The sequence below is a fragment of the Nematolebias whitei genome, chromosome 13, assembly GCF_014905685.2.
Source record: "Nematolebias whitei isolate Nwh7 chromosome 13, NemWhi1, whole genome shotgun sequence".
Lineage (NCBI taxonomy): Eukaryota > Metazoa > Chordata > Actinopteri > Cyprinodontiformes > Rivulidae > Nematolebias > Nematolebias whitei.
In genome coordinates, this window is record NC_056510.1 from 44,802,469 (window position 1) to 44,815,938 (window position 13,470).

The 13,470-nt window shown below is 44.0% G+C and overlaps 1 protein-coding gene across 1 annotated transcript in view; it reads left to right on the forward strand.

Annotated features, from left to right (window-relative positions):
- ift88 (intraflagellar transport 88 homolog) overlaps positions 1-13,470 on the forward strand; it is a gene marked incomplete at its 3' end in the record, with an annotated part of 51,287 nt that overhangs the window by 12,029 nt on the left and 25,788 nt on the right. Inside the window, 8 exon segments of the mRNA XM_037686665.1 lie at positions 1,981-1,999; positions 4,300-4,314; positions 9,742-9,832; positions 10,886-10,990; positions 11,554-11,656; positions 12,373-12,719; positions 12,962-13,032; positions 13,156-13,242. Of these exon segments, the coding sequence (XP_037542593.1) occupies positions 1,981-1,999; positions 4,300-4,314; positions 9,742-9,832; positions 10,886-10,990; positions 11,554-11,656; positions 12,373-12,719; positions 12,962-13,032; positions 13,156-13,242 (838 nt within the window).

The window sequence follows — 13,470 nt, forward strand, 5'->3', positions numbered from 1 at the left end:
ATCCATCCATCCATCCATCCATCCATCCATCCATCCATCCATCCATCCATCCATCCATCCATTATCTTCCGCTTGTTCTGAAGTCGGGTTACGGGGGTAGCAGCTTGAGCATGGAGGCCCAGACATCTCTTTCCACAGCCACCTTTTCCAGCTCTTCTGGGAGGATTCCAAGGCATTCCCAGGCCACATGAGGGACAAAGTCTATTCAGCGTTTCCTTGGTCTTCCCTTGGGTTTCCTCGCAGTTGGACATGTCCGAAGCACCTCAACTGGCTCCTCTCGATGTTGAGAAGAACCGGTTCTACATTCGAGTCTCTCCCGGATAACTAAACTTCTCACCCTATTTCTAAGGGAAAGTACAACTATTCTGCGTAGGAAACTCATTTCATCCTCCTGTATCCGCTATCACATTCTTTTGGTCACTACCCAGAGCTTGTGACCATAAGTGAGGGTAGGAATGTAGATCGGCCAGTAAAAGGAGAGCTTTGCCTTACAGCTCAACTCCCTTTTCACCACGACGGACCAGTACAGAGTCTGCATTACTGCAGATGCTGCACCAATCTGTTTGTTAATCTCACACTCCATTCTTCCCTCACTCGTGAACAAAACCCCAAGCCTCCACTTGAGGCAGATCCTCACCCTCGACCTGAAGAGAGTAATCCACCCTTTTCCGGGTGAGGACCATGCCCTCAGATTTAGAGTTGCTGATTCTTATCCCAGCCACTTCACTCTCGGCTGCAAACCACTCCACTGAGAACTACAAATCATGGCAGGATAATGCCAACAGGACCACATCATCTGCAAAGAGCAGAGAAGGAATCCTGAGGCCACCGGAATCCCTCCGCTCCCTGGTTGCACCAAGAAATTCTGTCCATAAAAGTTATGAACAGAATCGGTGACAACGGGGAGCCTTGGCAGAGTCCAACTCCCACCCTGAAGTGGTCCGATGTACTATCGGCAACGCAAACCAAACTCTCGCACCACTTGTATAGGGACTGAACAGCCCGTAAGAACGGGCCCCAATCCCATACTCACAGAGCACCCCCCACAGTGCACCTAGAGGAACATGTTCAAAAGCCTTCTCCAAGTCCACAAACCACATGTAGACTGGATGAGCAAACTCCCATGACCCCTCGATGACCCTAGTGAGTGTAAAGAGCTGGTACAGTGTTCCATGGCCAGGATGGAGACTGCATTGTTCCTCCTGGATCTGAGGTTCAACCAACAATTGGACTCACTTCTCCAGTACCCCTGAATAGACCTTACCAGGGAGGCTAAGTAGAGTGATGCCCCTATAATTAGAGCACACCCTCCAGTCCCCCTTTTTGAAGTGGCACTGCCCCCGATGTCCACGTGATGTTGCAAAGACATGTCAACCAAGGCAACCCCACAACATCCAGAGCCTTAAGGAAATTTAAGCTCTCTTGGAAGTGTGAATTGAAGATCTCAGTGCAAATCTCAACCACCCCCGGATCACTGCTTCCACATAGCTTTTTAACTACTGTGACAATCTCAGCCATGGTTATGGACAGATCAACCCCGAAGTCCTCCGACTCCGCTTCCTTCATGGAAGATGTGCCGTTGGGATTGTGAATGTCCAAGAAGTCTTCTTTCCACCTCCCGAAGACATCACTGGTTGAGGTCAACAGCAATCCACCTTCACTGAAAACAGTATTAGTAAAGCGCTGTTTCCCCCTCCTCAGCCACCTGATGGTTTTCCAGAATCTCTTCTTCTTTTTCTGTGTCTTTATCCAAGTCCTCACTGAACTCCTCCCACATCCGAGCTTTTGCCTCAGCAACAGCCAAGGCTGTGGTACAAGGAATACCTGAGGGCTATGCTGCCCCTGGAGTTCCCCCAGCCACCAAGGACCGATAAGACTTCTTCATCTTGACAGCCTCCCTAACCAGGAGTGTCCACCACTGAGTTCGTGGATGGCCACCACGTGAAACACTGAAAACCTTGCAGCCATAGCTCAAGGCAGCTGCCTCAACAATTGAGGCGTGGAACATGGTCCACTTGGATTCAATGTCCCCCTCCTCATCTGGGATATGGTTAAAGCTCTCCCATAGGTGTGAGTTTAAGATGTCTCTGATGGGTTCTTCTGCCGGGCATTCCCAGGAAACCCTCACTACACGTTTGGGTCTACCGGGTCTGTCCGGCATCTTCACCTGCCATCTAATCCAACTCACTACCAGGTGGAGATCTGTTGACAGCTCAGCTCTTCTCTTCACCCGAGTGTCCAAAACAAATGTCCGCAAATCAGATGACACAACTACAAGCCAATCATTGATGTACGACCTTGGGCGTCCTGGTGCCAAGTGCACATATGGACACCCTTATTTTCGAACATGGTGTTTGTGATGGACAAACTATGACTAGCGCAGAAGTCCAACAACAGAACACCGCTCAGGTTCAGATCAGAGGAGCCGTTCCTCCCAATCACACCCCTCCAGGTCACACTGTCGTTACCCACGTGGGCATTGAAGTCCCCCAGCAGAATAAAGGAGTTCCCAGCTGGTGCACTTTCCACAACCCCTCTCAAGGACTCCAAGAAAGCTGGATACTCTGAACTGCCATTTGGCGCATAGGCACAAAGAACAGACAGAGCCCATCCCCCCACTCGAAGGTGCAGGGAAGCTACCCTCTCATCTACTGGGGAAAACTCCAACACACATGTCAGGGGGCTAGGAGTGGATCTACACCAGCTTGGCGCCTCTCACCATGGGCAATTCCAGAGTGGAATAAGGTCCAGCTCCTCTCCGGGAGATCGGTTCCAGAGCCCATGCTGTGCATTGATGGGAGCCCAACTATATCTAGTCGATACCTCTCAACCTCACGCGGAAGCTCAGGCTCCTTCCCCACCAGAAAGGTTACGTTCCATGTCTCAAGAGCAAGCTTTGGTAAGCCAGGGTCAGAGCACCAAGGCCTCTGCCTTCAGATACTGCCCATGACATCATGCACCCAACTTTTTTGGCCCCTCTTGCAAGTGGTGGGAGGCAAACCCATGTTGCTCATTTGGGCTGAGCCCGACCTGGCCCCATGGGTAGAGAGTAGACCCAGTCACAGGCACTCGCCGATGAGCCCCTCCCCCAGTCCTGGCTCCAGGGTGGGGCCCCGGTAACCCACGTCCGGGCAAGGGACATGGAGTTCCTAGGCAGTCTGCTCCTCAGATAAATATTGTTAAGTTTTTTATATATATATCTGTATATGAATGTTTCTGTTCATTGCCTTGAGATGACTTCTGTTGTGACTTGGCATTATATGTATGTATGTATATATAAAGAAAAAAAACAAGCGCTGGCAGCCTCAGCCGCAGCGGTGTTCTGTGTTTATATGTTGTTAATAAAAAGATCTAAAAAAAACAAAAAAAAACGGGAGCACTAGCTCTGTAGGCCACACATCAAACCAGCCCACCAGGAAATCTCCAGACCCTCCCGCAGCCATGCTAGACCTAAGTTTAATTCGCTCGTGACAAATTCCTTAATTTCTCACCATTTCAGTCATGGCATCAACGGAGGAGGAAGAGATCACTGCCTCTTGGAAAAAAAAACAAAAGAAAAGGCCAGATCAGGGATGAATTAAGAAGGGAAATTTAATATATTGGTGTCGCATGCAAAACAGTCCGCCGCTGGGCAGTTTATTGTGCGACACCGCGTACGCATATGTGGTCGTAAAAATTGAGCTTTGCACGGACATACCCTGGGGGGTATGCTTGTACCTCCGCGTACGTATGTGCGTACCTCTGCGTATGGATGTATGTAGGATAGGGCTGAAACGATTCCTCGAATCATTCAAGGACCTCGATTACAAAAAATCCTCGAGGCAAATTTATCTGCCTCGAAGCTTCGTTAAACTGTTCACTTTCATTTTTCTAGCCGGACGGTTTTTGTGTTACACAACGCTAGCACTTCCGCTAGCGCTTCTGCCTGTCGCGCGCGCATGTGTTTACAGCTATGGAGGGAAACTGAGAACAGCCCAGAAAACGACAGAAACTATCCAAAGTTTGGGAACATTTTAAATTAAACAGAAAAAATAACAGCGCAATGCATCCACTGCAAAGCCGAACTCTCATTCCACAACAGCACGTCATCGATGTTGCAGCATCTGAAAACTCCCGCTGTATGAATCAAACTCGTCCGCAGCTGGGAACCGGTATCATTTATGTTCTCTTTGCAAAATACGTGAACCTAAATGTATGATAATCTGTCATGTTAGTCATGTAAAATGAGGCATATTTTTGCTAACATAACGTTACACTACATCTACCTGGCAGGGTAGCTTGTGTGAGAAAGAAAGAAAGAAAAAAAAAACCCACGCAGGACTTAATGCACGTTTGTTAACGATAGAAGCAGCAACAGACTGACGCATTTATTTATTGCTGTACTTCCATCCTGACTCTAATGAGATATTTAGGGTGAATATTTCAAGTGTAAATGTATTTACACAAGGTAGTAGGATTTATTATTTTCTTGCTACTGCTGTTTATTACTTGAAAACTGGGAGTAATCTACATTTATTACTACTGTTGTCATATTTGTGTATAGCTAAGCAAACAAGACAAATAATAGTCTTAATAAAAAAAATAGCAAAGTATTTTTAACATTTACAATTACAAGTTAATTCTGCAGAACTCAAATGTACAAACTTTTACATTATCTATCTTACTTAATTTCTAACATATAAAGATTCCGTTCAGTTTTCCAATCCATAAAAATTATTTTACAGCATTTAGATTTTAGAACACACATAAATAAAAACATTTTAATTTTATCCATTTAGATTAATGGTTAAAAATAATTCAGTGACAGAGGGTTTTAATTAAAGCATCCTCAAACATGAATAAAAGCTTAAAATGCATAAATCAAATACAACTGACACTAATGTTACTTTGATTGCAGCAGGTCATCAAAGTGTAGATTACTTAACAATATTACATAATTTTATAATATCCAATGAAGTACACTTGAAAATGTATTAAGGCATAGCTATGAACAAACAAATAATATTTTATTGTACTTCTTTTCAGTAAATCGCAGAGTCACACATTGGACAGGTTTGTGCAAAGGGCACCAGGATGTTCAGTTCTGCAAGCAGCAGACTTCACCAACAGCATTTTAAATATGATCATCACGGACATGCGGCCGCTGTCTGTGGTGGAAGATGAAGGCTTTCAGAAAATGATCTCAACCTTCAATCCAAATTACGTCCTTCCCTCCAGATCCTACTTTATAAAAATGGTGGAGAAAAAGTATGAAGAAATCACAGACAAGCTGAAAAACACAACTCCTTTAAAGACTTGAGCAACGGTCGAACACATACACACTTGTATGTTGAGACATTTAAGAAAGGCTTATTGATGCTACTTGCAAGAATACGTTCAGTATATATTGGCTTTGAAAAGTAAAATCTTTCATTTTACCCTGTATTCATCCACTCACCTGCTCACACAGACTCATGTTCGTACTGCTGCTGTTCAGTTTTGGTACTATTAGTAATTAGTGCATTCTTAGTTTAGTGTATTTCTTAGTTATCTTAGATCTTATTATTGTTTTTCTTTACATTTTATACTTTTGTTGGATGTAACTTACCCTGTGTACACAATTTCGTTCCACCACGTGCACCAAATATGTAAATGACAATAGAAACTTTGATCCTTGAAAACGCACAAGTGGATTTTGTTATAGCTCAGACTTTCAAGTTGAATTTATAAAGGGCAGTGTTTACCGTTTTTGCTTTAATTTGTTTTCTATTTCATGTTAATGTACTTTTTTCACTTCTGTGTTTTTACATTTTAGAAATAAGGAAGTTTTGCTACACTTCAGAGAAATGGAGGTTCAACATGTAATTACATTTTAAAATAAAATATTTTAAAAAGAGGAATTAAATGGATTATTTACTTAATGTTCTTTTTCGTGTATTTAAATGAGTGATTACTGCAGAACCTGACAAATTTTGTTTTCGATTACTCGATTAATCGCAAGAATATTCTATAGATTCCTCGATTACTAAAATATTCGTTTACAGCAGCCCTAATGTAGGAGTATACTGGGGGCTTTATTCAGGCAGACTTTTTTTCTTTTCTTGTCAGCCTTTGAGTCTGTACTGACTTCCAAGGTCTGAAATGGCCAGATTAGGGTGCATTCTACTGGTCCGTGCTTATGAGCCTCTTCAAGGTCATTTCCATGCGTGCCCGCACTCTGAGCGTTACTTAGAGTGGCAGCGAGTGTGTTCTCTGGACAGATGGATGGACCGTCTGATCAGCAGGGGTTACACACTGCAGTTCGTAGCTCACCCTCCACTGTTCAGAGGGATTATTGAGATGGTTCTGTCATCTCCAGAACAGAGCTCGTCTCTCCAGTCAGAAATTCAGGAATTCCTGATGAAAAATGTGATTTCCTGAGTTCCCAACGGAGAGGAAAACGCAGGGTTTTACTCCCACTACTTCCTGGTTACGAAAAAAAATGGAGGGATGAGACCTATTCTCATCCTGTCCATGTTCAACAAATCGATCATGGAGAGACAATTCCACATGCTGACAATCAAACAGCTGCTGGAGAATGTTCACCAGAACGACTGGTTCACCTCCATAGATCTGAAGGATGCATATTTTCACTTTCCCATCATTCCGAAGCACAGGAAATTCCTGCGTTTCTCCTTCCAGGGGATTCCGTATCAGTACAACAGGCTACCGTTTGGTTATTCCCTCGCCCCACGCACTTTCTCAAAATGCGTGGAGATGGCTCTGCAGCCGTTACACATGGCAGGAATGAGAATTCTTTTTTATCTGGGCGAGCTACTTTTATTAGATCAGTCCAGGCAGAAAGCAGCTGCGCATTCCAAAATGCTAGCGTTACACCTGCCAAACCTGCGGTTTTCTATAAACTGGGAAAAAGAGGGAGTTCCTATCAGGAGCCCTACGTCACACGTCTCGGTTTTCACAGACGTGTCCCTGTCAGGCTGGGGAGGAACGTGTCTGTCCCAGGCAGTGGGAGCACAGTGGCTGGACCACATGTCGCTTTACATAAATGTGTTAGAATGTCTCACGATCTGAAATGTGATTCAGCATTTGCTCCCCATCCCCCCACTGTGGGATCAGCATGTTCTGATCCACACAGACAACAAAGTGACGGCAGCTTACATAAACCGTCAGGAAAGCGTGCGCTCAGCCCAACTGTTATACATCGCGAGGCAGCTGCTGTGTTGGGCACACAAAAACTTGCTCTCCGTCAGAGCAGTGTACATTCCCGGCGTCCTGAACTGGGGAGCGGACATAATGTTGAAGGGCGGTCCCCGCCACAGAGACTGAAGCCTCCATCCAGAGCTGATCTCTCGGATTTGGAGCAGATTTGGTCGAGCAGCAGTGGATCTGTTCGCCACACGGGAGAACGCCCAGTGTCAATTATGGTCCTCACTGAGCCCACGAGACGACCTATCGTTAGGGGTGGACGCCTTCGCTCACAGCCCATGGCCATAAATGCTCCTTTATGCGTTCCCTCCAGTCCAGGGAGGAAGAACTGTCAGTCATCCTCGTCCTCATAGCTCCCAAGCGCATAAGCGCCCCGTGCTTCCCGAATCTGCAGCGACTGATATTGGATCGGCCGTGGAAACTGCCTTGGAGGGGGGACGCTCTCCTCCAGGCTGGAGGAGCAATCAGAAGTTACCCAGAAATAGGTCAGCACCTTTGGGTTTGGCCGCTGAACGGATCTGTTTAGAAAAGATGGCAGTGTGACTGGATTGGGCGGTTTACTGCCAATTGGGTGGTTTTCATTCTGATTTTGCTTGGAACTCTGGGAAGATTTTTGTTGGATTGTTGCGTTTTGCTACATATTGTTAAATTACTTTGGCTTGTACTGATGTACGTTCATGTTCAAACAGTAAATATACTGTAACAATATATAGATTGGGCAGATTTTTGTGAGATGTGGCAGTTTTTAATAGATTTTTGGGCTGAAAAACCTTCACTCTATCTGGCAACACTGAAAGATGGGCCTCCCACAGGATGTGGTGCATACGATCCAGGGCGCACGAGCCGCTTCCACCACAGTGCTGTACACATCAAAAGTGGACAGTTTTTCAGCGCTGGTGCGCAGAGAAAGGCGTGGAGGCCATCTCATGTCCATTAGGTGGCGTGCTGTCATTTCTACAGCAACTGATGGACAGAAATTTAGCGTTCAGCACAATTAAAACTTGTGCTGCAGCTATTTCTTCCTGTCATGAGGGTTTTGGTGATAGAAGTTATAAAATAGTTTCTAACCACCTGCTGATGAAGTGTTTTCTGAAAGGTGTACGGAGACACATACCGGTGTCACGTCCACTAGCTTCACAGTGGGACCGAACAATGGTCCTGCACGCTCTGATCAAAGCTCCTTCTCAGCCTTTAGATCAGGTTTCATTTAAATTTCTGTCACTTAAAACGGCCCTACTGTTAGTTCTGACGTCGGCAAAGAGAGTGAGTGATTTATCTGCTCTCTCTGTTGCTCCCTCATGTCTCAGAATTCAAGCTGACGGCAGTTCAGCTGTACTGCGCCCTAACCCTGCTTTTGCTCCTAAAAGCATCACAAGCTCATTCAGATCGAGAGTGATAACCTTGGATAGGTTTTATCCTCCTCATAATTCTGAGAAGGAAGCAACATATCACCTCCTCTGTCCCGTGTGCACGCTTTCGTGTTACGTGGCACACACAGCTGCACTGCGCCGCTTTCAGCGTCTGTTCGTGCATTACAGGAACAGCTCTTCAGGACACCCTCTGTCCACCCAGCGCCTCTCACACTGGTTGTGTGAGGCTATTTCTGAAGTTTACAGTTCATCTGGACTGGATCTTCCAGAGAATCTCAGAGCACATTCCACCAGAGAGTTTTCATCCTCCACGTCTCTGCATGGAGGGATGACAGTGGAGGATATTTGTATGGCGGCTGCCTGGTCATCGCCGTGTTCACTTATTCGTTTTTATCTACATGATGTTTCTACTTTCTCCATGACCCATTCTGTTCTCAGGGTTCTGACAGAATGATTATTTGTTTCATGGAGCCTCACTTTTGAGCTCACACCTGCCTGCATGCAGTCGCAGTGTGAGATATTTATTATCAGTCACAAGTTCATGACTGCTGATTTTATCTTTATTAATCGTTTCATCCTGAGGAGCTGTTGGTCTGCTCTGTTCATCGTTACACTGTTACAATTTGTAACCTCCGTTGTTCCTATTCACAGCAGCAGGTCTGTTGTCTCAGCCTCTTTCCTCACCAGAGATCAATTTTCCCCGGTGCACTGCTGCACATGGAGCGCGTAATTACACACACAGAAGGCTGAGTGATGAAATGTTTTTTGTGCAAGCAGGTGCTTCATGTTGTGTCTGAGTGGACCCAGTGAGGCATAGACTACATCCTGCTTCACCTTTAACCCACTAGCGACAGCTCTTAAAGGGCGAAGCCTATACGAAATAGAACGTTGGTTACGTACTGTAACCCCCGATTCTGAGTATAGGCGCAGCCCTTTAAGCTCTGGGCCTCACTGTTCCTAAATGGCTGAAGAAAAAAGCTATATGGGAGCCGATTGCCCGGTCTCACCGTAATTTATACGGACCGGGGGTGGGGCCCACACAGCCGGTAGGCATGGACTAAAGTTTTCAGTGCTGCACTGCGCGAAGGGATAAACCCACTAGCGACTGCCTTAAAGGGCTGTGCCTATACTCATAGTATCTGGGGTTACAGTACGTAACCCATGTTTTCTCTTGCGTTTCTTGCAGGCCTGAAGAGAAGATCAAGCTCCTGGAGAAGAAAGTGAATGACTTGATAGAAGAGAGCTGTGTGGCACAGAGTACAGGAAACCTACAGTTGGTGAGATTCTGACTCGGTTTTGAAATTTTCTAAAGTAAAACTGACACGTGACTGTTCCCAACATACATATTCACAAGGCATACATTGCTAGATATTTGCAAAATGTTCACATATGCTTATTAGTTTCAGCAGGTGTGAGCAATTTGCTCTTCTTTTGCACTGGATAGCAGTTGATTATAAAAGCATCATCAACTGAAGTGAATGGACTGTACTTATATACCCAGTAGCGCCTTTCTATCTTATCAAGATACTCAAAGTTCTTTACAACAATCTGTGCCCTCATTTACCCATTCATACAGCACTCTACTATAGCTCTACAAAGACAATCAGAGTTTTATCACATTCATACACCAATGGGACTCACATCGGAGGCAATGAGGGGTTCAGTGTCTTGCCCAGGGACACTTCAGCATGTGACTGCTGGTGGAATTGAACCCCCAACTCTCCCATTGAAGGACAACTGCTCTAACCACTCAATCACAGCCGCCCCATGTGACAGAGAAAAGTAATGTTTTCTCAGATTATATGCATTTTTAACCATTTATTCATAGAATCTAGCTGCACCAGGCCACAGCACTCATCTCAATCATGTCTTTTATGACATGCCTGCCCTTTTCTGTGAAAGTAACAGTGTAGCAGGTTGCTAAACTTTCTTCTATTTTTTGTTGTTGTTTTCTGAGACAAAATTACCACTTAGCTAGCAGCAGAAGGTAAATATCTGATACAAACTGCATGTCACAAACAGTGCTGTTAGATATCTGGTCAGCTGTGCTTGAGTTCCCCATGCATAGACATGTAATCTGATTCTCTTTTCAACAGACACATTTTTGGGGCTGCATACACTGATTCAGTGGACACCCACAGACTAGTTCAGTGGGCAACATTTACAGTATTCAGGCCTCATTATGACTGAATGCAAAAAATCACACACAAAAGTCATTTAAACTAATTTAACCCACTAATGAAACACTTAGCTCACTTGACAATAGTTAAACCTAAATTTGGTCATGAATACATGAAGCAACATGTAGCTTTTTGTGTGTGTTTTCACAGGCTCTTGAAAAAGCCAAAGAGGCGGGCAGGAAGGAGAGAGCGCTGGTCAGACAGCGGGAACAGTCTGGCACTGCCGATCACATCAATCTAGACCTCACCTACTCTGTAAGTCAGGCTCAGCTGGCCAGAACGTTTTCCTGATGTTCTGCTCTGAAGATCAAACTAATGAAACTGCATTCATGTCATGAGATTTCACGTGTTGACATTTTTTCACTTCTTTAATAAAAATAGTTGTGACTTATGCTTTATTTCTGTCAAAATTGATTCATTTGGCCTTTCTGATTTAAAAAGCTCCTGTCTGACAGTTTTTATTCCAACAGGAAGTAACTGTCAAGGGAATGTGTATTAATTACACTCACCATGCTCCATAATTTTACTATTTACTGTGATTACCTGTAATCTGGTGTGCGTACCAGTAACCATACTTGATCAGAATGACAAGATTTAGTCTGTTAAATCCTATTTTTGTTTTTCACTTTTCCACGTTGTAGGGAGAGACACTAGAACAGGGTACAGGTTTGACTTCAGCGGCTGTGGACATTACCTCTCAGCTATGCAGGCAGAGCTCTTTGTGAAGTTTTTCTCTAGTTAGTTTTATCTGACTTATTGGTCTGTTTTTTAATTACTTTTGTGGTTGTTGTTGTTTTTAATGCTTCTGTCATTATCAGGTATTGCTCAATCTTGCCAACCAATATGAGAACAATGAAATGTACCCAGAAGCCCTGAACAGCTACCAGGTCATTGTCAAAAACAAGATGTTCAGTAATGCAGGTGAGCAGGTCACTTACTGTAGCTTCACACTCATTACAGATGTGAAACAACATGGCCGCTCTTGCAAACACGTTTAACTGTCAAATCATCAGTGTTCAGTGTACTATAATCTGTACTATAGCAATGATTTCTAAACACACACACAACGTGTTGGAAAGGTATTTCAGACATTTTAGAAGTTCTAAACGATGTGGAGCCATTTCTCTAACCTTCTAAAGTCCAACATTAACACCATCCATACACAGTGAATGGATATGGGGATTATGATTCATCATCTGATCTGATGATTGGCTCTCCTTGCTGTAGCATCTTTGTATCTCATCCATTTAGTCCCAGGTTCAATTCCCAGCCATTCCCACATGTCGTGGTGTCTCTGAGCAAGACACTTAATCTCTAACTGCTCCCCGGGGGCTTCCATAGCTGCCCACTGCTCCACCTGGGTGTATCTCAGATGTGATGGGTTAAATGGGGAGAACTAATTTTGCTATTGTATGGGAACATACAATGATGACAACACATAGCACTTTTACTAAATATATATATATATATATATACACACACACACACAATATATTCTATATTATATTTGTAGGTTTGATAGTTGATTTGTCTGATGATGAGGAGGGCAGGTTCAAAGGGTGTGTCAGTGCATAAAATAGAGACCCTTTTTTGTAACGCAGAACTTTTTCTTCAAACTGTGTGTCCTGCTCCTACAGGCCGCCTGAAAGTCAACATGGGAAACATCTACTTCAAACAGAAAAACTACCCCAAAGCAATCAAGTTCTACCGCATGGCTCTGGATCAGATCTCTAACACTCACAAAGACATGAGGATCAAGATCATGCAGAACATTGGTGTGGTCTTTGTCCGCTTGGGCCAGTATTCAGATGCCATAACCTCTTTTGAGCAAATCATAAGTGAGAGTCCCAACATAAAGGCAGGCTTCAACCTGATCCTGTGCTACTATGCCATTGGAGACAGAGAGAGGATGAAGAAGGCCTTTCAGAAGCTCATCTCTGTTCCTCTGGGTATTGACGATGAAGACAAGTACATTTCTTCTAATGTGAGTTATCACCATGCACCGTATCTTATCTGTTATTATGAAGATGCTAACTTGTCATTTTTAAACTAAAACATCTCAAAATGCAGATTAAAACATGTTTATTGTTATTTAAACTTCATGATATTGCAGATGACCCAAATGTCCAATATTTTATTTAAATAACAGCACCTTTTTATTTGTTTTGCCGCTAAACATCAGATAAATATGAAGCCTTGACTGTTCGTCTCTTCTGGCTCTTTCAGGATGACACTAGCTTGAATATGGTGATTGAAGCCATTAAAAACGACAGGCTTCACCAAATGGAAAGAGATTTGTGAGAGAAATTACACTCAGTGCACAACGCATAGTGTTTGGTGCCTTTTTCCAATATATTACAAATGTTATCAAATAGCGTTTTTGTATTGATTTTTTGTTTTTCTGTTTGTGCTGTTTGTAGGAAAGTCCGGGCTGAGAGGTACATCATGACTGCAGCCAAGCTCATCGCCCCAGTCATTGAAACATCCTTTGCTATTGGATTTGACTGGTTTGTGACTTTTGTGCTTATTTCATCTTCAATATTTGATGAAAAGGTGCATGCTCAATAATCCTGGTAGAAAAATCTAAAAAAGTAAAGTCAGGTCCTCTGGACGGATTCTTCTGTGTGATCACTGGTCAGATCACTGGTCAGATCACTGGTCAGGTCACTGGTCAGGTCACTGGTCAGCTCACTGGTCAGATCACTGGTCAGATCACTGGTCAGGTCACTGGTCAG